Source organism: Microcebus murinus, chromosome 2, assembly GCF_040939455.1.
Source record: "Microcebus murinus isolate Inina chromosome 2, M.murinus_Inina_mat1.0, whole genome shotgun sequence".
Taxonomy (NCBI): domain Eukaryota; kingdom Metazoa; phylum Chordata; class Mammalia; order Primates; family Cheirogaleidae; genus Microcebus; species Microcebus murinus.
The window spans coordinates 75599664-75625808 of NC_134105.1; the positions used below are offsets into that span (position 1 = coordinate 75599664).

General features: G+C 46.6%; 1 protein-coding gene across 1 annotated transcript in view; it reads right to left on the reverse strand.

The window, feature by feature from the left end:
* Positions 1-26145, reverse strand: part of ABCA4 (ATP binding cassette subfamily A member 4) — a 129685-nt gene that overhangs the window by 58844 nt on the left and 44696 nt on the right. The window contains exons 12-17 of the mRNA XM_020283187.2: positions 13508-13713; positions 12986-13162; positions 10797-11019; positions 7642-7863; positions 5613-5817; positions 2170-2235 (exon numbers count right to left, since the gene is read on the reverse strand). Of these exons, the coding sequence (XP_020138776.2) occupies positions 2170-2235; positions 5613-5817; positions 7642-7863; positions 10797-11019; positions 12986-13162; positions 13508-13713 (1099 nt within the window). The remainder of the gene's footprint in view (positions 1-2169; positions 2236-5612; positions 5818-7641; positions 7864-10796; positions 11020-12985; positions 13163-13507; positions 13714-26145) is intronic.

The window sequence follows — 26145 nt, forward strand, 5'->3', positions numbered from 1 at the left end:
TATGATTTTTTAAAAAATAAGAAAACCAGGATTGAATTTGAAATGGGTTAATTTTCTTAGCCCACCACTGGTACTTTTCACTCCAGTCCAAAACACGTCAAAGCCATGGTGAACCTGAGCAGAAGTCCATGCCAGGTGGTGTGACGGGCAGCTGGCTTAGATTACAGTGTGGGAAACGGCTTGTCCGAGAAATGCCCCCACGTGGGCATCCACACGTCATGGGATTAGCACCAGGGCTGTGCCTGGTGGAGTGCAGGCCTGGACTAATTGCGAAGTGTGATACAAATGAACCACACACGCGCACAGGTACATGCACGCGGACATTTTTATAAGCTTGGCATTTGGTTTAAAAGGACATCGGGACATCCTGGATGGAGAAGGGAAGCAGAAGGATCAGTCCACCAGAGGACAGTGGGGGTAGGAAGGAACCACTGTCACCAAGCATTCCAGGGCTCTCTGTCTCAAGGCATGTTCATGGGCAGCAGCCACCAGGGGCCTCTCTGTCCAGGCGCCCTTTTGTAGATTTGTGGGATATTCGGTGGAATGGCAGGTAACGGGCCTGGTGTCGGGGACGTGCCACCTCCAGTTCTATGCTTCTATTTCTACTTCCTGAAGGAGTTTGAATCTATTCCCCACAATCCCTTTGATCACTTTGCTCGCTATCAGACTGCACAGATGTGTAAGGACATAGCAAGGGGTTGAAATATCCTTCCAAATAGTTCAGTTATTGCAGTGAGTTCCTCCACAGGAAATGTGTGTTTGAGTTCCAAATTTTGTCCCAAGTGACCAGTGGAAACTTGGGCAAGATACTGAATGTCTCTTGGGTGCCTTTTTTTTTTAATCTGTGAAGGAAGAGGGTTAGGTGAAGAAACTCAGTTCTTTTCTGATTTTAGAGAGTTTTAGGAATCTATTTCAGTCTAGCCTCTGAGCCGGGTGAAAAAATATTTGGCCTATGTCGGCAAAAATATGTGATTTACCTTTGAAGGAGCATATTTGTCTTAGGCTTTTCTTGTTTTGTTTTGTTTCTTGAGAAGCACAGTGTCTGTTGGCGTTTTAGATGGAAAAAAAAAAAAAAAATGCCCACAAGCCCTGATACTCATTGACATTAAAAACATTCCAGGGACACATTCTTGTGTTGAAAATTTCCATTGCTGATGGGATTATAACTTTATTATAGTAAAAATTTAAAAGTTTACAGACAGGCAAGATGACAAATCAATATAATGAAAAAATACTGAGCTATCAAAGTGCTGTTTGTTTGACCTATTAAAAACAAAGCAAAAGAAAAAACCCCATGAAAACCTGCCCAGGTCTTTTAAAGGCCGCAGACTAATCCCCTCGAGAAAACAAACACCTATCTGAGTGGTAAAAGGATAAATCCTGGCCCAGGCCCGATAATACAAAGGAAAGAACAGGTAGGTGAGCAGCAAACAGACTGGGAAGCATTTCCTTTGCTTCCAGAACCTCCTGGCTCTAGGGGAGTCCCCCGCTCAGAGCTCTGGAATGTCTCAGACCAAGGGGCTGTGCTTTTCCCCACTTCTAGAACTTCCTCTGGGCCTCCTGTTTTGTTCAGTAGGAAAGGTAAATTTTATGTAAGATGCATCGTGGGCAAATGCTCGCTCAGCCTTCTTCCTCAACCACCAGAAAGATCAACCCCAGGAGAGCCTGGGGGTGTTTGCTTTGAAGGTCAGAGCTCTGCCTCAGACTCTGGAGGAGTCCTCACTTTGGGAGAATGAATTAAACTGCATTTTGAAAAGGCGGAGAGAAACAAAAAGGCGGGAAGGAGGCAGCAGAAGACGAATGCAAAGGTTCCTTCATGAGTCCCTGGATCTTTGCTTTAAACTGAAAAGTTGCAAAGGTCGTTGGAACCCTGAAGTGGTTTGGCTATCTTTTGAGAGGACAGTTTAATCCACTGGGACAAGCTGTGCAGGACACAAGGGTTTATCAATTCTCAGCCATTTGCTTGGGCCCAGAAACTCATGAAAGGTGGGATCCTATCAGCTGTGATGCTGTATTGGGGTGGCAGAGCCCCCAAGGAGGTAGCTGACTTATCAGGAATCACACTCTTGATGTAAAGGGCCACCTCTGCAACCCACACATTTCCCACATATAGCCCAAGGAGCTAGGTTCAAGCATCAAGGTTGTTGTTTTAATTTTAAAATAACTCACCTTCACCACCAAGCCAGTACGACTCTTGTAGAAGGAAGTACCAAGGAAGTGGGGTTCCATAGTCCCCTAAAAATAGACAAAGAGATAAAGCCCAGGTTGTCTCTTTATCTCACCTTACCACAGTCCTATAAGATCCAGAATTTACCTATCAGAGCCTCGAATACAAACTACAGGTATGTATAGTTCACAAACACTACAGGGCTACTTGCAGCTAATATAAAGACTTCTCCTCTCAACATGTTTTAATCCAAAAGATCATGTTTTTTTGGGTGTTACCAGTAACAGTAAGATGATGATCTTGGTTGACATTAGTTTTCCAAGAAAACATTTCATTAAAGAATTAAATCATGTCCTTTTTCAGGAGTTACCAGATAATAACGATGATAATCACTAACATCTGTTGGATGCTCTTTCTGTGTCAGGCATTGTTATAAGTGCTTTCCATGTGTTGAATAATTTCATCCTCACAACAACCATAGGAGATAGGTAGTAGGAATAGTAGTCTTGCAGATAAGGAAACTGAGGCACATTGAACTCAAGGCATCTGCCCTGGTCACACACAGCTAATTAAATAGAAATGCAGGAATTCCAACACAGGTGATCTGGTTCTAATACCACTGTTCTTAACCCAACCCCTCCTCTCATTCTACTGGATCCATCTGGGTTTCAAGAAAAAGATTCCCAAATTTCTTATCCAGTTCTCTTTGCAAGTTTTGCTCCCTGCAAAACGTGGATTTTGTAACAACACTGTCTTTGCTCTTTTTAATAGTTATCACGTGTTTCATGACCTTTGTCACCACTCGCTAATTCCTCAGGCCAGGCTTGGATCTATCTTTTTCCACCCCTTCATTCCAGGACCTGGCCCTGCTGAGCCTCACACATAGGTGCTGCTTTAAGTAAAAAGTTGTTGAATAAAGGAAAGCTTTAGCTTGGCTAAAGTAAAACTTTAGAATTATGTACAAATTTCAATTTCAATCCAACTAATTTTCACCTATTATATCTCTTTCCAAAGGCCCAGTGAGATAGAGAAAAACAGAATGAGCAAATTCAAGTGTTTTGCTCAAAGTCACCGTCATGGGTTGAACTGTGTCTCCCTCCAGAAAGATATAGTGGGGTCTGCATACTTGGTCTTTGTCCCTAGTTTCTGTGCAGGGCATAGATCTCCTAAAACTCTTGGAATTTCCTGAGTGACAGGAGTGTCTTTTGTTATTCATAACGAGCCCCTTTCTCCACTACACCTGAGTTAAAGCTAATGTGACGAAGGACCAAAGTGTGAAGAGAGGAACTTTCAGCACCAAACCCCAACCTTCAAGGAGGGGAGAGGGGTGGAGTCTGGGCTATAAAAACTCTTGAACAACAAGATTCATCGAGCTTCTGGGCTGCTGAGCACTTTGAGGTGCCAGGAGGGTGGTGCACCCAGAGAGGGCGTGAAGCTCCAGGCCACTGCCACCCCGCACCTTGTCCTGTGCGTCTCTTCCGTTTGGCTCTTCTTGACTTGTATCCTTTAACATAAAGCTGTGATTTTAAGTAGAGCACTTTGGCAGAAGTGTGGGTAGCCTGGGCACCACATTTGCAGCTGGTGGCTGAAGCTTGTGGTGCTAATTCTGGATTGCTAGTGTCAGAATTGAACTGAATTGTTGGACACCTGGCTGGTATTGAAGAACCGGTTGATGTCAGAAAAAAACATGCATTTGATGTCAAAAGTGGTGTCAGGAAAAAAAAAACAAAACAACAGAGGCCTAACCCCAGGGGCCTCAGAATGTGGTGGTGTTTGGAAATAGGGTCATTGCAGATGTGGTTAATTAAGTTGAGATGAGGTCACACTGGAGTAGGGTGGGCCCCTGATCCAATGCAACTGGTGTCCTTGTAAGAAGATGGCTATGTAAGACAGACAGACAGACAGACACAGGGAGAACGCCCTGTGAAGACAGAGGATTGGAGCCTACAAGCCAAGGAATACCAGGTCACCAAAACCCACCAGAATCTAGGATGGAGCCAGGAAGAATCCTTCCCCTTCAGGTCTTAGAGGAGCATGGCCCTGCCAACACCTTGATTTTGGACGTCCCATTTTCAGAACTGTGAGATATCAATTTCTGTTTTTTGAAGCCACCCTGTTTGTGGCACTTAGTTAAGGCAGCCCTAGGAAACTGATACAGTCATACAGCTAGGAGCCAAACCTACACCCCATGACTCAGCCTAGAGATCATTCTCCTGTTCAGGGTTGCTGCCTACTTATTTCTGCCAACAAAGGCTGCTCCGAGATGACCTGAAAGCTGTGAGTTTGTCCCTCCCTATGGACCAGGCCCAGCCTCACTCTCCCCCGCCTGCTCTTGGCCACAGCATCCAGGGCCAGGATGCTGTGGCCCTTGCCATAGTGCAAGGAGGCTACTGGTTGACTCAGAGATCACTCAAATGAAGACTCGACTTCTCTAGGTACCAGGAAATGCTAATTTGAAGGAAAATCTGATTTTCTACAAAGAAAATACAAAACTGTGCAAACAGCCAATTTTGATTGAGGAGCTCATTTTCCATACTGCAGAGTACTTAGATATTTATTCAGTGTCTACCAAATGTCAGACACTGCTCTGGGCCCTGGGTCCATCCCAGTGAACAAAACAGACCATGTGCCCGCTCTCATGGACTCATAGTCTACTAAGGGTAGCAAGTCAATAAATCTACACATAGATACATCATGTCAGATGGTGATGAGTGTTTCCAAAAATAATACAGGGTAAGGAGACAGGAACCCCGAAGGAATGGTGTTTACACAGCAATAGATATCTAGATATCTTTGGTCTGGAAAGATCCCAGTGATAAGGTGACATTTGAACAGAGACCTGAACAGAGTGAGGAAGCGAGCCTGCAGATATGAGGGGTGGGTGGGGGAGAAACATGCTCCTGGCAGGGAGAACACAGTGCGGAACCCTGAGGAGGAAGTGCACTCTGCACTGAGCATCGGGAAGGAGGCCACTGTGGCTGGCGCACAGGGACACGAGGAGAAGGGAAGAACGTGAGATGAGACAGGCAGATGGAGGCCAGTTAATAAAGCGTCTTGGAGGCCTGGGTTGGGACACTGGGTTTTACTCTAAACAAGAGGAAAAGCCACCAGGGGGATTTGAACAGAGAGGGCTGACACCATTTGACCTGCATCCCGAAAGGCTCTCTCTGAATGCAGTGTGGAGAACAGACTGGTGGGAGGTGGTGTTGGAAGAAGGAGGCTTGGACTGGAAAGGTGGAGGTGGAGACAATGGATCCAATTCGGGCTCCATGTCTAAGGTAGAGCCAACAGGACTTGCTGGTGGATTTCTTCTAGATTTAAATTTCTAATGCTGAGAGCTCAACTTCAAAGAGCTTAGAAAGGATGAAATTTAAACTAGATGAATGGGCGAGGACTGGGACCTGAAGAACTCAATTACCTTTACGCTATGGGGGGGCATGCTTACCTGGAAACACCTGGTCAAGGTACCAGGCAAGCAAGCCATAGAGAGCAGCATCGAGGAGCATCATCTCCATGGACAGCAGGAAGCTGAATTCGTCCCCTTCCACAGGACTGTTCCCAATGTTGCTCCACTGCAGTCCCAGCCCTTGTTCTTCAAAGCGAACCAGGTACTCAGTGCCAAACCCAAAGGCCACAGGAGACAGCAGGCTCTGTGGGGGGGGGGGAGCAGGCAGAGAGGGCACAGAAGATGAGCAGAGTGTCCCAGCCACCTACAGCTGGGGAGGAGGCCAAAGGAGAGGCCACGCTGTGTCTGAATGTAAGGTCGCCGAGGGGAGGGGGTAAGGCATCCTCCCACAGGAAGGGATTTCTGGGAATGCCTCTCGGGCCTCAGGGACTGCTGCCCAGGACCTACCGGGCCACCTCTCACCTGCTCAATGGGACAGAGCTGAGTTGTAGTGCGGTGGGCAAGACAAAGGAATGCCACACAGCCTGATACACAAAAGGACCAACGGTCTTCATGCTCTCCTTCCTACCTTTTCTCCTTCTTCCTACCTCTATTATAAAATCACACAATTCTGGGTAAAACAAAGAAGCTAATTTGAGCTGCTTAATGAGAATCTCACTTGAAGGGGCCACAGAGCTATCCATTTCAGAGCCAGGCAGGGAATGGTCTTGTGACCTCCCTAGGTCTGTCAGAGAGGTCAGAAAAACCCTAGATTTCACTGACCACCATCTTTCCCATCTCCACACTGGAGACAATAATTTTCTTGTTCTCTGTGCAGAGAACATGTCAACCGAACCATGACTGGAAAAGGAAGTCTGAAGAGGAGGTCCCCCGGCCACGTCCCCATGGGTGGTCCCTGACATGGGAGAAAGCACCTAAGTACACGCAGAGGACTTTGCTGTCCCCATTTCCTCTGCTCAGAGGTCTCCCTGCAGTTCACAGGACCCTGGGTGGAGTTCAGAGTGTCTCTCTGCAAAAGACATTCTCTAGCTAAATGTTCACAAAAAACATTTCAAAAACTCTCAGCCCTCCTCGTGGATTCACGCACCCAAGAAGCTAGCTTTGGCTTCAAAATACCGAGTGTCTACCCAGTGATTACCAAAATATCCCATCTCTGCCCACAGGCTGAGTCATAAGGATTTCTTGCTACTAACCTACTGTGATTATTTTAGAAAACTGGGTGCTATAAATGGCAGCAATTAATTTCTTATTTAACATATAAAGGCAGATGCCCTGGCAGCATTGGAGACAAATGAGTTTGAGCTGTGAGAACAAGTTAGACTTCAGATCTTTCCTCAAGGAGAGTCCATCCCTGACTCTACAGCACAGGGACTGGGAGATTCTGGAGGATGGGACAACTGCACCCTCCAGGGCTTGAGGCAGATTAGCTTCACAGCGGGTGCAAATGGTCCATTTGAAAACAAATAGAGAAAAGACAGTGCTGTTTGCTCGGATTGGGGAACTGGGAACTAAGAGGTCTCTTAGGCAATCAAAAGCCAGTTTCTGGAGTATTCTCCTGGCTAGAGAACCTCACTGCAGTCGGCTCATTTCTGCAACCAGTGTGCACTGGGAGAGCATGTTAGAGACACGTGTGGAATAATTCCGATTCAAGTTCTTTTGTAGTGAAACAAAAACTTTTAATGGCAGTGTCTTTCTGGACAGACAGAGTGAGCCAAGCTCCCTCCCTTCTGATGGGCTCAAACAGTAGGAAAAGAAAACTGAGTGAAGTGGCCCACTGGCTCTTCACTCTGGGTAAACAAAGGGACCTGTGAGTTGAACTGGTGTTTAATGACTTCCCAGGGCAGATTAATCCAGCAGGTTTGGTGAGGACTTACTGCTAGGTCACTCAGGGTGAAGGCCGCTCCCACTTTTGCCCCTGTAGCTTTTAACTTTACATTAATCTTTTAATCTTATGTCCCCTTGAGCCAAAAGGCAAAGTGGACCTCTTCAGAGGGCAGGCAGGGCCCCCAGATGGCTAAGACCTTGGGGGGAACATAAACGAGGCAGGGGTGAGCCCAAGGCCCCTCACCACAGCCTTCTTCAGGTCGACCGTCAGCCGCTCCTGCCAGGCGAAGCACAGGATGTGCGGCAGGTACAGCGTGAAGTAGATGACGCCGCTGCAGGCTGCTGCCAGGCTGGCCTTGGAGAAGAAGGTGCTGAGCAGGAAGCACTGCATGATCGTGGCGGTGGAGAAAGCCAACAGGAATAGGAAGAGGATGAACGGATCGCTGTAATGTAAGATTCTTCCATGCTGAAACCAAAGAGGCCACGTGTCAATAATTCCCACCTGTGGCCAGGGCACTGTCCCACTCAGGGGGTGACCTGAGTGCAGCAATTCCAGGGGTTCCAGAGCCCTCTGCCCAGAGGAGTCTCTCCCACCAGCCCACTGTTAGTGCCTAGACTTCCACAAGGCCCAGTGAATGCACTGAGTTCCTTTAACCCTAGGAACGCCATGTTCCCTGGGAGGTGTAATGCATTGCACTCCCTATTAGTCATTAGTAATGTTAAAAAAATTAATTGAGAGACCATTAGGCTGACCATTAGGCTCCAGCGTTCTGGGTCCCTGTGGAAGCAAACCAAAACCCAACTCAGAATGACTTAGGCCATCAGAAACTGCCAGCCAGCCCCTCAACGGGGGCCTTTCCATTTTAACCAATCAAATATTTTCTTTTTCTTTGTCTTGCTTCCCTGCCCCATCAGGGATACTCCAAACTATTTGTGGTCTGGAGCTGCCCCTGAATTGCTGCTGTTTGCTCAAATGAGCACTGCAAAATTTTCATGTGCCTAAAAAAGCTTAATGTGTTCGTGCTTATCTTTTAGCAGTAATAACCATGTGTTAAGTAAGCAAATCCTTGTTGGGAAGGAGGGTAGTGTGGAGAAATCTGTCTAGAGCAGAGGAGGAGACCTAGTGGGTTTCGGAGCAAAAGAGGGCGATGGGAGACCACCCTGGACAAGCTTTACCATCGTGCCTGGGGCCTGGCCTGCTGACCCCATCTTTTGTACTTGCATTCTGAGATCTGCCACCCACATAGGTGAAAGTAGCAGTAATTAATCCAGATTACTTGGAAGTGGATTGATTCTCCCTCATCCATGAATATCACACAAATATATTTCATAGATCTTGCAGGCGAAACTTAGTGTCTCTTATATTAACTAATGAGTCAATCATTTTGGCTATGATGAAATAGGACCAAACCAGCAACTTTCACTAACTGAACTGCTGCCCAATTACACTATAGGGTAAACTGAGATTTTCAAATGTATTAGACCTTGGTTATCCTGTGCCATGGGCATCCTATGAGGAGTTGTTCGTCCCCTTCGAGCATGTCAGTGGGCACAAACGAATAGGTTCTGACCAATTGGTAGTGGCTCCCTGAGGCACCGAGTTCCTCTCAGTGGAAAAGAGAGACTTTAGCAATATCTGGCATGGATGCATGAGAGCAGAATGGAACAAATGTGACATGTGTCTGCTTTGGCCACTATTTCTCCTTCCTGCTCCCATGCCTGCCGGGCACTGACAGAACAGATTGAGAAGTAGAATCAAACAAATTGCAAAGGGGTGGGGGGGCAGTGGAAGAGACCCATGTTTAACTAGAACCAAAGTCTGAGAAAATCTAAATAAGAGTGAAAATCAAAATTAGGACTTAGAGCTCCTGGTTTTGTTTGTCCAAGAGCGCTCCGTATCACCCTGAAAGCCCCAGCCTTTCCCTTAAGCAAGGCTATGGCTGAACACAGCCTTGCTTTGGGCTAGAAGAACTTTAAGATACTTGCTGCTATTCTCAGAAGAATGAAATCAATTTTTTATCCTACCTCAAAACAAAGTCCTACAAACTTCTAGAACTGTATCAGTTCTCATCGACTTAAGCCAGAGATGTAAGTCTCAGTTTCACTGGCTGTGGCTTTCTCTAAAGACTTTTCTTTTTGTTCCTGATAGCTTGAATAACACCGAAACCTTCCCATTGTCCTTGCTTCCAGTTTCTTTATGCACAGTTGAGGTGGGGAGGAAGACAAAAGGGAAAGATGGGAGAGTTGATCAAAGGAAAACCCTGTTTTGGTGTGGAATGCTCTGTTTCCGTCACCACTGGAACAATGTTCTGGTTCCCACAAGGAGAAACCCCTTTGTGCAAGAAAGAAACTCTCCGTGAACATTCTTTACCTCATATCCTAAAAGCTTTGAAGTCCTAATGGCCCATTCTTAGGAAGGCAGATCTCAATGTGGCTTATCAGCAACGAGTCAGGCAAAGTCTCATGGCCATTGCAAGTTTACCCACTTTGACTCCTTTAACTCTGAGCACATAAAATATCTTGGTACTGAGAAGAAGAGCAGACTGGGGCAGGAAAGAATAAGGGACCCTAGAGGAAGACAAGGGGTCTTTCCCCGCATCTCTGGAGAGCTCTGGTGCCCTTGCAAAGTTAAAGCTGCATCCAGGTGAAGTCAGGTTGTTTGTGCAGATGCCCTCTACACCAGCATTTTTTTTTTGTTGCCCCTCCCTGCCCCCAGCCAATTCTCAGCATTTATTTTGATAGGACTCTAGCACAGGGTTTGGCTAAGGACTGTGAACTAAAATAAAATCCTAAGCCTCTTGCTGACTGAATGGACCTGCTCTTGGCCAAGGGGATCCCAGAGAAACCTTAAAACTGAGTTCCCAGCCATGGCAGGATAGGAGGTCAGATACACAGAATGTTTTTGGTGAAGCCATGAATATTGTGACCATAATGATGATGAATAAATGGTCCAGGTTTCCTCCCCTAACACCACTAAAAAGGCTTTCCACATTTCAACTCTAGCCAGTTGTTGGAATTGTAATCCCAGGAAAATACTGCCTGAACTCATTTTCTCTGTGTTTAAAAAGAGAAGAACCCTTTGAATACACAATCAGCCTGTGCTGGGCTCTGCTAATGGCAGCTTTTCCAGGAAGTCATGGAACGGGGCTGGAAAGTCTCTGAGGACAGTGGCTCCCTGGTCAGGAAGTGCGAGAGGGGAAGCTGCTGTGATACAGGGACTCCTTGGGGTCAACTTTGTCTCTCTGAGTGTCTTCCGCCTTGGCTGAAAGGGCTGGGAAGCTAGATGTCATGCTGTCCTTGGTGGCCAGAGGACTAATCCAGGTACAAGTTTGCTAACAGAAGGAAAGGTGGGAGGAATAAAACTATTCAAGATTTTCTAGGCTTCCCCACGTGGCTTACCATGATGAATATTGTCAGGAGGAAGATGCTCATGGACATGATAGAGAAGCTGTCCAGGAACCATGTGCACCAGATCACTGCGTTGGAGACTCCCTGATTTTTCAAGGTCTCCTTCAGTCTCAACTCCTTCTCCAGGACGATGCCCTTTACAGTCATGGAGACAGAGTAGATCCATGCCAGCACCATGAAGATGGGGAAACAGCGGTTCAGGATGATCATAAAACTAAGGGAAGAGGAGAGAGAAGCAGAATAGTAGAGTTCCCCATACTTGACAGACTGCAGTCTTCAAAAAAGGTAGAATAAATGTGTGTTGAATGAATGTGTTAAGAACAAAGCCCCGGTGGAGGGAAAGGAAAGCAGAGAAATCTCCACTGGGAGTTCAATGGGCTGGAATCCTTTAATACATTCCATGCTTGCCCTGAAGCATTACTTTTTCTTTAGAGCAAGATGGTGGCTTTCTGGTTAGCTCATATGAATGCTATGTAAGTAAAACGTGTAAAAAAAATCAGACCACCGATGTCACACAGTATAGACCTTCCTTGTAAGTAAAGCCCTGTAAGGAAAAGACTGCAGACCTGATGAGGTGGATGAGATTGGAATACGTAGCTACATGCTGAAACTGAGGTCCCAATAGAGCATAAACAAAGGGACCTGGTGGTGGTGAGATCAATAACTGGACTCCTCAAAGGTGTTGGCCAGCCCAGCACTGTCTGCCCTGGAAGGTCAAACCCTAGTTATGCAGGAGGAGGTATAAGATAACTAATCAGTATGGCACTTACGGAAACAAATGATCCATCAATAAATCAGTGATCTAATAGTCACTGACTCTGCCAGCCATGCCCAGGTGGAGTAGACCCTGGGATATCCACTGCAGCAAGCAGGATAGATTTAATATACTGGAATTACTTTTTTGTGAACTTTACACATGTTTTCCCTGTGCTTGATGTGCTAGTAAAGCCCTTGGGATTGTTATCTATGGAAAACTGTTGGGTGTTGTCACAAGAAGGGTTCAATTCCAATGTGGGAGCGTTTCACTCAAGATGGCCCTAGGGAGAGATCATACCTCATAAAAGATGCACTTCTGGGCCTGGCCAGCAGGGGACTCTCCCACACTAGATGACTCTAGTCCCTAGTGCCCCACAGCCACTCCATTTCTCTGCCAGCCACTCCCATTCTGATCCTAAAAGTGGACCTGGGTTTTTGCCCCTGGCTCCATTTCCCATCTCTGCCTATTGTCCAAACCCAAACTAACTGCAGAACAGCCACTGTGAACGCTTTAGTCTTCTGGAGAGCTTAGGCTGGAGAACCAACTGGACAGCTGTTAAGAGAGGGTTTCCTGTGTCCATATTGGGTTTTGTGTTACTGTTCTTCTAGCTGGCAATTTGACCCTTCCCTTTCTAGGCTGTGCATGTTTCTCTCCTCCCTGAACCCCACAGACGTCTACATGTACACTATGGTGAACTTTCTGGTTTTATTTATTTTTTTTTATTTGTTTTGTTTTGCTTGTTTGTTTGTTTGCTTTTTGAGGAACTGAATTCCTAAGCCAATTGTAGGTCTGTCCTAGGGGTTACTGACCCCATCTGCCATGGCAGATGAGCCCTCCCAGCTCCTTCTCCCTCTCTGACCCTCTCTCTAACACCCCTTGAACCCATCTTCAGCAAAACAGTAGGCTGCTTGCTTGGCCTGCTACTGGCCAACAGCTGTCCAGGCCTGGGGCTGGGGTGGTCAGGGAGGCACAGCCTGGGCACATCCAGCACATTCCTCCACCTTTCATTAAGCATGCATCATGGGAATGTTAATTAGGGAAGGAGCTGCATTATTCTGAGGCTCCTAGGAACCAGACCTACTTGCGATGCAGAGTCCAAATTTGCTGATTTGGCAATCATTGGGCAAACACTCCAACTAGAACCCTTCCACATATCAAACATACTGCGTAGTGGGAAATTTACACAGCCTTTGTCACCTCCCCCAAGCTCACTTCCCTTGCTTTAATTTCCCCTTCCCTTTTCCACCTACAACACCAACTCTTCTTTCTCCCTGCCACTGCACTGGCTCATGCTCCCTGGTCTGGCCCCAGTCCCTGGGACTCTCTCCAAAGATGCTGACGCCCAGGAGCACCCCAGCCCACCCTACCCCACCTAGCACCCCATTAGCTTGTCAGGGAGCAGGATCAGGAGCCTCAGACTCACGAGTCATCCACGAAGCAGGGGTAAGGCATCTGCTGGAGGTAGATTCCAACAGGAGCCTCAGCCCCGGTCTGACTCCGCGTGATCCCCTGTTCAACCATGTCCTGCAGATAGGCAAAGCCGCCCCAGATGTATCGGAAGTCTTCCACAGGATCAGCTCTGGGACCAGAATCCCAGTACCTAAGAAGACACAGGCGAGAGGGACAAAGGATGGGAATGGGAAAGGCCACAGGGCAACGCTGAGCTCACCCTCCTCACCTTTTTCCTAAACGTTTCCAAACTGTTCAATTCTGTGTTCTAGTTCACAGTATAATCTCAGCTTTGAATATTAGCCACAATGTGACCCTGTAAGTGCTTTCATTCAGGACTCTACATTGAGCTTTTATAAAATATCTTATTTCCTCTTATTTAACTTGATTTTATTGACTTGCAGGCTGAGTCCAGTCTCATTCCCTCACTCTCTACCACATGTAATTTCCCACTGCCTTTGGAGAACCCCAACGAGCCCTGTCTGAAACATCTTACCTGTCTTTGATCTTATTGGTTTTCTCCACCACATCTATGTCCATCCGGATCTTGTACTTCACGTGGGGTGGCAGGGAGCTGGTCCAGGGATACATGTCAGGAAACACCACACCCGCCCAGAACCTGTTTTCCTCCAGCAGAGACAGAGCTCGATGGGTGAGCTGAATTTCATCATCGTAGCTTTCAAACTTATCCAGGATCAAACACTGCAGGTGATCACAAAGGTTGAGAGAGTTTCAGGAACACCAACCACAGAGACTCAACTGAGCCAAAAAAGGCAGAGGACGAAGGCTGCTGCCCCAGGGGATGGGTCAAATGCAAGGAGACCTCTAAACTTAATGTTTGCTTAACTCGGGAGTCTGGTGTTAATTTTTCAATGTGTCTAGATGTAGGGGCCCAAGGGGGCCTGGAAGTGCTGACTTGCTCTTATCCCTGCAGAGTTTGTGAGGACCACACTTTCCAGCTGTCCAAGGCTGTCCAAATATGCAAGTCCTCAAAATGACAAAAATACTCACAGCTCTCACTCCCCAGCATGGGGAGGCGAGGGAGTGGGGTCACACTGGCTACAGGCTGCTTTGAAGATCAGAAAGCCTGACGACAAAAGAGTTTTAAAGAGAGAGAGAAACATTCCTAGCGTGGAACCTTCCTGGCTCTCTCCAAACACCCAGGGTGGCCAGCTGAGGGAGGAACAAGGAGGAAAGAAAATAACAGACAGCCAAAATGATTTAGTCTGAGAAATTCCAATTATGATTTTATGACAAGTAATGCTGGTAGAGGAGGAATTTCCCTAACATATCTCTTTTCTCCTCCTAGAAGAGGAAAAACGCTTTGCCCACACAAAGGGAAAACTAAGAACTTTTAAAAATTTTAATATGAAGGTTGTCCACTTGTATAGATTTGTTAAAACATTTATATTGTACTTGCATCTGCTCTTTTTCCTTAACCTCTTGCTCCCATAATCACTAAGGGTATTTGCATCGATGCTTCTTTCTTTGGAATGTAACTCACAAGGGATCAGATGGCCTTGTCTCGATTAATTTGCTCACCAAATAATTACTGAGAGTCTGCAATGTGCCAGAGCCTGCTGGGCTCCAAGGGATGCAAGGAGGAAAGATAAGATCTCTTCCTGAAAGAAACTCAAGACCTAATGAGGAAGAGGACTGGAGTAAACCAGCAGTCACAATGTGGAAGGTTCAGGTTCTGATGAAAGCAAGGCCAGGGCGCTGAGGCAGCCCAGTGGAGGGATGCAGCTAGGCATTCCCAAAGGGTCAGGGAAGGCTGCTTGCAGGAAGAGACTCCTGAGTAGGAGGACAGCAGGAATTAGCTTCGAAAAGGAATGCAGGGAGGGGGAGGGGGAGGTCAGCTCAGGCACAGGGGACAACAGTGTATGGAGTGGGGGGGGGGACTTGTGGGATAGAACAGTGGTTCCCATCCATGGCTGAGCTTTAGAACCACTGGAAGGCTTTAAAGACACTGGAACCAGGCCCCATCCGAACAATTAAATCAGAATCTCAAGAGCCAGGGCTGGGGCACCCCGTTTTTTAAAAAGAACCCAGGTAGTTGTAAGGCACAGAGGCAAGTGAGCTAGCTGAGGAGCTGGCATAGGGTGAACAAGGCGAGTGTGAGAGATGAGAGACAAGCCTAGAGAGACGGGTGGGACCAGACTGATGCCCTGAGGGACTAGGCAGTGTGACCAACAAACTGAGGGGCTTCTTAGATGCAGGGCTTTCAGTGCTGAGACCAGGGGCGTTCTGGGCCAACCCTAAAGAGCAGTAGGAGCCACTGCAGGGCTTTAAGCAGGGGTGTGACATATGGGATCAGACTATGTTCCCTAAAGATCACTGGTAGGGGACAAAGCAGTAAGGAAGCAGGTAGACTGGGCCACTGTGTACCTCAGGCTTTGAGAAACTGATTAATTCCCACGAAGAGCCTGAGAGTGACCTGGAATCCCCATTTTACTGAAGAGGAAACTGAACTCCAGGAGACCCACCTGAGGTCACACGGATAGAAAGTGACGCCTGGGCTCCTTCCCGGCTTTCCAGCTGCAGGCCCAGAGCTCTTCCTGCCACAGCAGGAGCCGCAGGGTGAGCCAGGCCATCCGCACCACGCTCACAGGGTCTCACAAAGGCAGAGCAGCCAGGATTACTTATCCTTACTTTGCAGCCCCGGAAACAGGCTAAAGGAGACTGAGAAATGTTCCCAAGGTGTAGAGTAAATAGCAAACCTCAGTTTCTTTGATTACATGGCTATCTATCACCAGGAGAAACAAAGAAAGGTGGCAGATCGTAAAGACCTGACCAGAGAACCAGGCTCTGCCGCACTGAGAAGAAGCAGGCAACCCAACTCACTCAGCAAAAACTCCCCAATCCCTCACTCGAATCCTGGCCCAAGTGTTAGAGCCATAAGCCTCTGATTATTGAGGGGCTGTATCTGAACAATAAGGTGTTGGAAACTCACTCTTTTTGGGTCTCCTGAACTAAACTGTCCCGTCTCAGGCTCCGTGTCCTGGAAGCGGGCCCCATGCAGTGTTCTCTGTCTTGTGGATCCAAAGAAAGAAAACAAAGGAAGCCATAGCTTTCTAGCCAACATTGTCAAATGAACACAGGTACATGAAAAAAATCTAGAGGGCCAATGTTTAAGTGACACCATACTAAAGAGATAATTATTTTAAAAGGAAATGGAATTAGTATTTCTTTAACAAATACCAGTAAGTATAGTCACATATCAAAGAGTTAAGGGAAATGGAGAACTTTCTTTTTTTTTTTTTTTTTGAGACAGAGTCTCGCTTTGTTGCCCAGGCTAGAGTGAGTGCTGTGGCATCAGCCTAGCTCACAGCAACCTCAAACTCCTGGGCTCGAGTGATCCTTCTGCCTCAGCCTCCCGGGTAGCTGGGACTACAGGCATGTGCCACCATGCCCGGCTAATTTTTTATATATATATCAGTTGGCCAATTAATTTCTTTCTATTTATAGTAGAGACGGGGTCTCGCTCTTGCTCAGGCTGGTTTTGAACTCCTGACCTTGAGCAATCCGCCCGCCTCGGCCTCCCAAGAGCTAGGATTACAGGCGTGAGCCACAGCGCCCGGCCGAGAACTTTCTTTAGTTAGCTATTCTCTTGCAAACAGGCATTGCTGGCCTAACACTGGCCAGTCCTTACATAAGATGAAGAAGGTCACGCCCCAAAGGTTCTCAATAAATGTATGGTTTTTTTCTGAAAAGAAATACTGTAAGGTTTGCTATGTTATAAATCGTTTGTGTGTGGTGGCCGGGGGTGGGAGTGGGGATCTAATATGTAGACCCTCACCACCTGAGGGCCTGGCATGCAGTGTTTGTCAGTATTTAACCCAGTAACACTGCTATGGTGACAGAAGATTGACAGTCTGCTGCTTGGCAAGGAGGCTTCAGAGCTGAACTGCTGAAGTACATTAAAGAAATATACATTTAAGTTTGCTTTTGGGAGACATTGATGTTCTACAAAATTATGCAATAAAGTAATCTCATGTAATCAGTTTGTCAAGTGTAGAACTACATAGATATTAGCTTGGTGCAAAATTAATTGAAGTTTTAGCACTGTTGAAATTTGCTGTTTGCTATTGGAATACATTCTTAAATAAATGTGGTTATGATATACATCATTTTAATATGCATTTCTTGCTTTATGCTTTTTTGCTAATGACTTATTACTTACTGTTTATTTTATATTTATTTTAGACTATGGAAATGATGTTAGACAAAAAGCAAATTCAAGTTCAAAATGTTGCAACATCAACAACGCATTTGGCCCAGGAACTGCTAAGGAACATACGTGCAGTGATGGTTCAAGAAGTTTTGCAAAGGAGACGAGAGTCTTGAAGACGAGGAGTGCCGTGACCAGCCATCGGAAGTTGACAACAACTAATTGAGAGCAATCATTAAAGCTGATCCTCTTATAACTGCACGAGAAGTTGCCAAAGAACTCAACAGCAACCATTCTTTGGTTGCTCTGGACTCGAGCAAATTGGAAAGGTGAAAAAGCTCATAAGTGGGTATGTCATGAGCTGACCGAAAATCAAAAAAATCGTCGTTTTGAAGTGTTGTCTTCTCTTCTTGTGTGCAACAACAAACCATTTCTGGATCAGTCTGTGACATGTGATGAACAGTTGATTTTATACAACCACTGACCATGACTAGCTCAGTGTTTGGACCGAGAAGAAGCTCCAAAGCACGTCCCAAAGCCAAAGTTGCACCAAGAAAAGGTCATGGTCACTGGTGGTCTGCTGCCGGTCTGATCCACTATAGCTTTCTGAATCCTGGCGAAACCATTACATCTGAGAAGTATGCTCAGCAAATCAATGAGATGCACTGAAAACTGCAACACCTGCCGTGGGCATTGGTCAAGAGAAAGGGCCCAATTCTTCTCCATGACAACGCCCAACGTGGGCACGTTGCACAATCAATGCTTCAAAAGTTGAACCAATTGGGCTATGAAGTTTTGCCCATCCACCATATTCACTTGATCTCTTACCAAGCGACTACCACTTCTTTAAGTAACTACCATTTCTTCAAGCATCTCGACAACTCTTTGCAGGAAAAATGCTTCCACAACCAGCAGGATGCAGAAAATGCTTTTCAAGAGTTCACTGAATCTGGAAGCACAAATTTTATGCTACAGGAATACACACGCTTATTTCTCATTGGCAAAAAATGTGTTCATTGTAATGGTTCCTATTTTGATTGATAAAAATGTGTTTGGGCCTAATTATAATGATTTAAAATTCACAGTCGGAAACCGCAATTACTTTCACACCAACCTAACAGAATTTTAGAATTGGCAATTAGAGTGAATCTGAAATTCAATTTCTAAAACGAAAAACAAAATTATTTGGGGGGATGAAATGTCTTCTTTGCACTTCCTGTTGTGACACATACATACAATGTTCTCCCAATTCACTTAGAGCCACAGGGCATTTGGATAGAGTCTTAGAGGTCTTGTGGTCTGATGTCTTTGCTGGTGAAGAAATGAGATCCGAGGAGCAAAGGGCCTTGCCCAAGGTCAATATGGGTCAGAGGCAAGCTCTGCATCCGTGTCTTCCGTGCAGGGTCTGCAGTGTGGTGCTGTTCCCCACCCACTACCCTGAGAGAAAGCCACACTCCAACCACAAAGTCAGGTATAACATTCCTGAATGAGATCTCTTGCCCCAGAGCAGCACTCTCCAGTAGAGCTTTCTGCAAGGATGGAATTAATTTACATTTAAATAGCCACATGTGGCTGCTGGTTATTGTATTGGTCAGCACAACTCTAGAGACAGTAAGTTCCTTGAGGTCAGGACCATGTCTTGTTCATTGTGATCTCTAAATAGTAATTTCTCATGATGGAGCTTCAATACTGAGTTGTATTGCTTTGTCTGTTTTGAACATAACCCTGTATACCCCAGAGTCACATGATAAACTAGAAGAAATTCATAGAAAGTGAATTTTTGCTATGATGCTAACAAGTGGATAACTCTTAAAACAAAAAAGCTAGTAAAAACAAATACATTTTAATAATGTGGCTTTCAGAGCTATCTAGCCCCATTCCCTTTGAACTCCCCTTTCATGTCTTTTAAGGAAGACCTGTGGGACTAAGTGGCTGATGTTTTCAGGGACATTGCTGACTCCTGTGATGACGTGGGCTCCATCCTGGCCGGTTTACCAGGCAGCTGATTCACAGTCATGTTTCCTGAAGCGTCCCCCTAGATTGGTACCCTGATAGTCTCTGGGAAAAAAATACTTAAAAGGTTCTCAAAGACTCATTTCTACCCTGAAACATCTGACCCATTTTCAAAGTTGCTTTGTCTTCCTCATCTTGGACAGTGGTGTAGTGTCGTGTTTAGGAGTCCAGCAGATCTGAATGCCATCCCCACTTGCTGTTTCCCCTTTTGTGGCTTCTGTTTCCCTACCTGTAAAATTGAAATAGGCCTTACCCCTTAGGTTTGTTCTAAGGATTACACGAGATGGTGCTTGCAGAGGGCTCAACAAGTGCCTCACTGTAAGAATAAAAGCTGATGCTGACTGAAGACTCACTATGTGGCCCTAACTGATCCAAGGATTTTACTCATATTAACTCATTTCATCTTCACAACAACCTTATGAGGTCAGTTACTATTGTCACTCCAAGTTCATGTATGAGGCACAAGGTAAACCTCCTCTGAATAGAGTTTGTGTTTTTAACCACTAGAGTACAGTAAACTATCTCAAACAATGAGGACTAGATAAATACCATTTTTATTGCTGTTTTTGCAAAATATCTTGAAAGTCAACCAAGTCAAGTGACTTTTAAGCCCCTGCCAGGTTACCTTTTATACATGACAGCCATTTATCAGAGGAGGAAGGGACTTATTTTCTTTTTAAATAATGTATCTGGGAACACACTCCATCCTGAGCTGATCCATAGCACCTTATGCGGTAGAACAATTTTATGGACAGAAGCCAAAGCCCATGTTCCACCTGGGCAATAGGGGTTGGGGGTGGGTCCTAATCCACTGGTGTTCTCTAGCTGCTCATTGGCCATTAGGTGGAAGTCAGACAACTCTGCCTAGAGGAAGGTCTTATAAAGCTAATCTAGAATGTCATCCTCACCAAATCTCTGAGGTCAAGGCAGAGCAATTGTGGAAGCTGCTTTGGATATGAGTCAGAAGTCCTGGGTCATCCTCTGGGGTATGACTCATGACATAGCCTTGCATTCTCATGGGGAAGCCACCTGCCTCACAGCAAGTGACCTCATTCCCTATTGGTACTTGTTCTGATTCCTGAAGTTAAAATCACATGCATATTAGTGCAAGTGTGTGCATGAATATGTTTGGGAGACAGAGAAGAATGAGTAAACCCTCAGTGGAAGTTCTTGATTTTGATATATTTGATTTGGCCTAATTAGCTTATAAGTTAGAACATACTAGGTTCTAATGAGGCTGAGGCCATGGAATCTATCTGTAAAAGCTATCTAGTTCAATGCAGGGAGAAACTGTACAATCATAGATGTTAGGGAAGAAAGTAGGTAGATAAGAATTGGCCAGTGTAAGGGGCTCAACATAAACCAAGCACCACTTTTGGGAAAAGAATTCAAAGGGCATATTCACTGAATAAATAGACAGTGTCTTATGGCCTCAGAGGCAGATTCTGGGCAAAGGTTGCAGCCAGAGTTTAGAATCTCAATGAGAACCATTGTAATGCCCTATAACAGCCAAGGGCAATAAAGCAAGAAAGAGGTTTCCTCTTTCCCTTCAGTTCCCAACTGCTGTAGCCGAGCCCAGGTGGCAGGATCACCACCATTTGAAGTCCACGCAAGTCCTACAGCTCTTTGTTGGTTGTTTTGCTGGCACTCACCAGGAAGCAGAGTTCACCCTAGAGGAAGAGGTTCGAGCTGTCCAGAGCAGGCAGCTGTGTTGGAGACCTCTGGAGAATGCAGTCATTTGTTTACACAGCTAAGTCAAACACCACCTTGGGAGGACAAGCCGCAGCAGCAGCAGGCTTCCTTTTTCAACTGTGACCTCTCTGTCTCTCATTCAAACACATTAAGTAATAGATACATTAAATTATCTGTTAGGTGGGAAACAATGTCTAGTGGAGGCAAAGAAAGAAAGACAATCTCTCTCTCTATTTGGACTTGATCATCAAAGGGGGCTGTGCCCTGTGCCGGCGCTGTGGCATGAGCCGCCATATTTTGACCCGGGACGCGCCAGGGTCGAGGTTTCAGGGAGCTGCTGTGCGCTGAGAGACGTTGGCTCTACAGTCCTGCCTCTCACATCTTTAACGCCTGAGCTCAGGCCGAGAACAAAGCAGCTGACGAATGCCAACGGAGGGCTCAAGTGGCCCTGCTGGTGTCAATGTAGACACCTGGGGTTCTTTTTGAAAAGTGCCAGTGGATGTGGGCAAACATCCCAGAATGAATTTCCTGGCAGATCTAAACAGTAACATTCAAGATTTATTTCCCCCTACATGGAAAAAGCCACAGGATAAAATAGCTTTGGGCTCTTTGAGCGGGTTGGGATGGTGAATTAGAGGCCAAAGGCACTGCAATAAATTTTAGTTTGTACACTAGGCACCTCGAACCGACATCTGAAACGCTCACCCGCAGAGCGTGAGGAAACACACCACAACTGGGAAACAAAGGGACAGGAAATGCACCGTTGTTAAAAAATGTCTGTTTCTAAAATAAATTAAATGCAATAATGACACAAGTTGGAACACGAAGACTCACACGGAGCCAAAGCCATCAAGTAATGCTTGCTGTCTAGTTGGGTTCACAGGTAAACCGCATATGTGGGTCCCCGTGACCACCTGGCTGACAACCGCAGGGCACTTTCGCACTCAGAGAACCTTGTTGAATCATTCCAACAACTCGGGGGGGCTGGGTGCTACTACATTCAAAATATTTGATAAAGCAGAGCCAGCACTGATCAATCTGACCACATTCTAGTCACAAACACCCGAATCAGCCACACCTGTGAATGTCACCTGAACTGCAGGCCACGTTATGACCCTCATTTCTCAGGCCGTGAAACAGCAATGTTGCTCCGAATCATTAAGCCCCTAAAAAGGCACTGGGGATGATGTCCTGCCTCCCACAGGATGGGGCTTTCATAGGCCATGCCGGGTGACTCGACACCTCTGCACTTTGCTGTGCTCTTCCTTCTGCCCGGAAGTTGTCTTTCCGCCTTGCTTAGCAAGCAAATTCAAACTTTAATGCCCAGGGCAGCGTTTATGGGCATCTGCTTTATGCCACTGTGCTCTACTCAGGTAAGTTAGGAAGTCAAAAAGATAAGACACTTTCAGCCTTTGAGGGTTTCAGGCTATGAGCGTGGGGAGGCGTAGGAACAAATAGTGATCAAGGGCTTCTATGGACGGAATGGCACACAGAAGAAGGTCTGAAACACAGGATCTGAGTCCCGAGGCGTGGATGTGGCTGCCGAGCAGGAGGCCCAGGGGGGCAAGGAGGCAAAGGCTCAGCCTTACATGGCAGGAGGCCTGGGGAAGTTCCACAAAACAGGGCAGAGTCATTAAGGAAGGCCTTCCCCTCACAGCAATGAGAGTCACTGCAGAGCTGGAGGCACCCAGCTGGGACAGACAGCTCAGGCCTCTTGCAGAGGCCCTACACGAAAAGGGAGAAGTGGGCATTTCGGAGAGAATTTAGGGGAAGAATTTGCTTAATTGTCCTTAAATGAGTTTTGAGGGATAGGCAGGGAAGCAGGCATGGACCCTGGCCAAGCAGGAAATTTTCAAACCTTTAGTAAAAGTCCTATTATTGAAAAAGAGAGCCCCAGGCCACCTTACATTCTTGCTTGCCTGTCCTGGAGAGAGCTCTAGAGCCATCAGCAAAGGTTTTCATGCCCTATCTGCTACTGAGCCATCCTGGGTGGGGGATGGGTGGGATTTTTCAAGACTCCTCCAGCTTCCCAAAACACAAGAACAAAAGCAGAAAAATCCAGGACGAATTGCAGTGATTTGTTTCTTCCTCACTGCACATTTCCTTCCTACCATCTCCTCCCTTCAGTTCCTTACTCCCCTGCCCCCAAGGGCAGGAAGATCAGAAACCCATCACCATACCTGCTGGGCTTCTGCCACATGAAACCTCTCTTAGGAATCTCTATGCCATTGTGGTCTTTGCTTCGAGACCCTCAGAAGTTGGGGGGGGTGCTGAGGCGGGATGTGTCCAGCAGCCTTGTAATCCCAGAGGAGGCGGCTGGGCCTGATTTATGAGAGGCACTAATGCCATCCCTCCTCCTAAGCAATATTTTTTTGTTTGTGTTCTGTTTAAAACTTAATATTAAGTGCTTATTATATGTCAGTGCTTTGCATATATTAGCCTCATAACAAGCCTATTAGGTAACTAGTATTAATTTCCTCATTTTACACATGTAGAAACTGAGGCACAAATAGTAGGGATTTCAAACCAAGTAGTCTGGGGCCAGAGACCAAATTCATAACCATTTATGCAATTAATGTATATTAAGTATATGTTGGGGGTCCGGTGCTGCATTAAGCACAAGCTACATGGAAAATGTAATCCTTCAAGAAAAAGAGGCATTTATGTCACGATACAAATGTCAAGTCAAACAAAAGGTAAGAAGTATTATTCTTTATAGCACCTCACAAAACACTGTGAAAGCCACTGAACTCAATTCTGCAAGAATAAAGGACTAGAGCCCCTCTCCTCCAACGACGCGCCCTGCACAGGGCTGCCTGTGTCGTAAGCACACTGGAGAGGTGGTGCCTGGCCAGGGATATGTGCTCGGCAGGTAGAGGCCCCATGAGAGGAGGGCGATGTCAAGTGAGTAATTGTATAAGGGAATTCCAAGACACCACAAATCTAATAGGTCTGTAAACATACAGATCACTAGGCTTCTTCCCTGGAAATTCTGGGTCAGCCCACCTGGGTTGATGTCCAGGAATCTGTTTTGTAGAAAGCACTCAAGGCCAGGCATGGTGGCCTTGAGTGGCTCACACCTGTAATCCCAGCACTCTAGGAGGCCTAGGTAGGTAGATGGCTTGATGTCAAGAGTTTGAGACCCACCTGAGCAAAAGTGAGACCCCATCTCTATTAAAAATAGAAAAAATTAGCCAGGCATGGTGGCATGTGCCTGTAGTCCCAGCTATTCAGGAGGCAGAGGCAGGAGGATCGCTTGAGCCCAGGAGTTTGAGGCTGCTATGAGCTAGGCTAATGCCACAGCACTCTAGCCTGGACAACAGAACAACACTCTGTCTCAAAAAAAAAAAAAAAAAAAAAAGCACACAAGGTCATTCAAGGTCATTCTTGTCTTCAGACAAGCTGGGAATTACCTGAACTTTGGTGCTGCTGCTTCTGGAAGGCCACCTGGGGAGCCTGTGCTGCTACTTCCCGTGTTCCAGAAAGGAAGGGTCACATACTCTGGGGAAATTCTGGTGGTGCCAGGGCAGCAGGGAGTCCTCAAGAACACCTAGTGCAGGGAGAGCCAGGCTCTTCCTCACTAATCAGTTATCCTCAGGACCCTCAAGTCTGAGAAAGGAGCATTCTCAGCTTACCTCTCTCCTATTGCTCAGAGCACCTTCTACCTTCTAATGGTTCTAGATGACTTGAGGCCCAGACCTGGCCCACAGGTGAGTGTAACTGGCCCTTACACAGAGATATTCCCTGGGGATGTGGGGTTGAGAATTTGAAAATGACTAAGATACGCTCCCTAAGGCTGAGTCACTCCAGTCTAGCAGTACGGCCAGGGGTGGACACATCACCACCTAACTCTAATCTAACTTGCACAGGGGTCTAAAAGAGGTGTGGAAAGAGGGCCAGGAAACATGGAAGAGTGAATGACTAACCCTGTGTAGAAGCAGAAGTGACACTTGAAAGCTAAGTCTCAAACAGAATGAGTAGAAGCTCAACAGATGGGGAAAGGGACAGTCATTTCAGGCTCTGGTGGACAAATACTTTTCTACCTTGCATTTCTTCTTTTGGAAACACCCTCCCCCACGTCACAGTAATCCTGCTCATAGGAATGCCCCCCATGGCGGGCAGATGGCCCTGGCCTCCCCGGCAGAGCACACAATCCCCTGAGAGGCTCAGGGAGGGATGCAGGGGCCAGGCCCGGGGGGACTCTGGGAGTATTGCTTCTGCTGTGGGAAAGCCACTCCCTCTTTCTGCGGAATTTCTGGTGTACAGAGGACCACTGGGGGCTGTGAGCAGCTGAGGCACCACCAACGGAGAGGGCCTGGCCAAGGACGCAGCCGGGCAGGAGCAAGCTGAGGCATGAGATGGAGGACATGGGGTCTCACAGTGGCACTCAGCTCCTAGACCCCCCGAACTTCAAGCTTATGTCAGCCATGCATTCTCTTTTTGTTCAAGCAAAAAAGCTTGTGACCAAAAGAGTTCTAATAAATGGGCAAAGAAAACGGCATTTGCAGAGGGCGGAACCCCAGGAGGGACAGATTGCCTGAGGGTGTGAAAGGGTAGCAGAGCCCAGGGTGTGCAGTGAGCTCTGGGCAGGTGGGATGGGGCAGATTCGGAAGGGACTTCTTTGGGGATTGAGTCATTAAGACTGTGAATGGGAGAGCGATGCAAGCAGATGTGTGATTGGAATGGAACTCTGGTGTCAGCGTGGAGGGATGCCTGGGCCAACAGAGGCTGGACCTGGAGTCCAGGCAGGAAGCCCCTAGAAACGGCTAGCGCAGAGATGACAAAGCCTCTAGTCCTCAGAGAGCCTGGAAAGCAAGAGGCAGAGTTGAGAGGTATTTCAGAGGTAGAGGAGTCCGAGCTCCGAGCTCCGCGAGGGAGCTCAGAAGGTCAGGCTCTGAATTCAGGCACACCTAGGTCTGGATTCTGCTCGCTACTCCTAACAGCTGTGATGCTGAATCCTATGTACCTCGTTAAGCCTCACCTTCTGCACCTGTAAACTGGCAGTGATAATAGCCACACTTCACAGAGTTGTGAGAATTAAAGACAGCCAGTGTATGTAAAAGCACTTAGCACCGAGTTTGGCACAAAGTAACACTTAATAAATGATAGCTGTTGTATGGAGGGTGAAGAAGAAAAAAAATAAAGGATGACCCTAAAATCCCTAGCTTGAGAATTTGGGCAAACGCTGATGACATTAATCAGGATAGAAATGCAGGAGGAGGATAGGTTATGGGGAGGGAGAACATAAGCTTGATTTT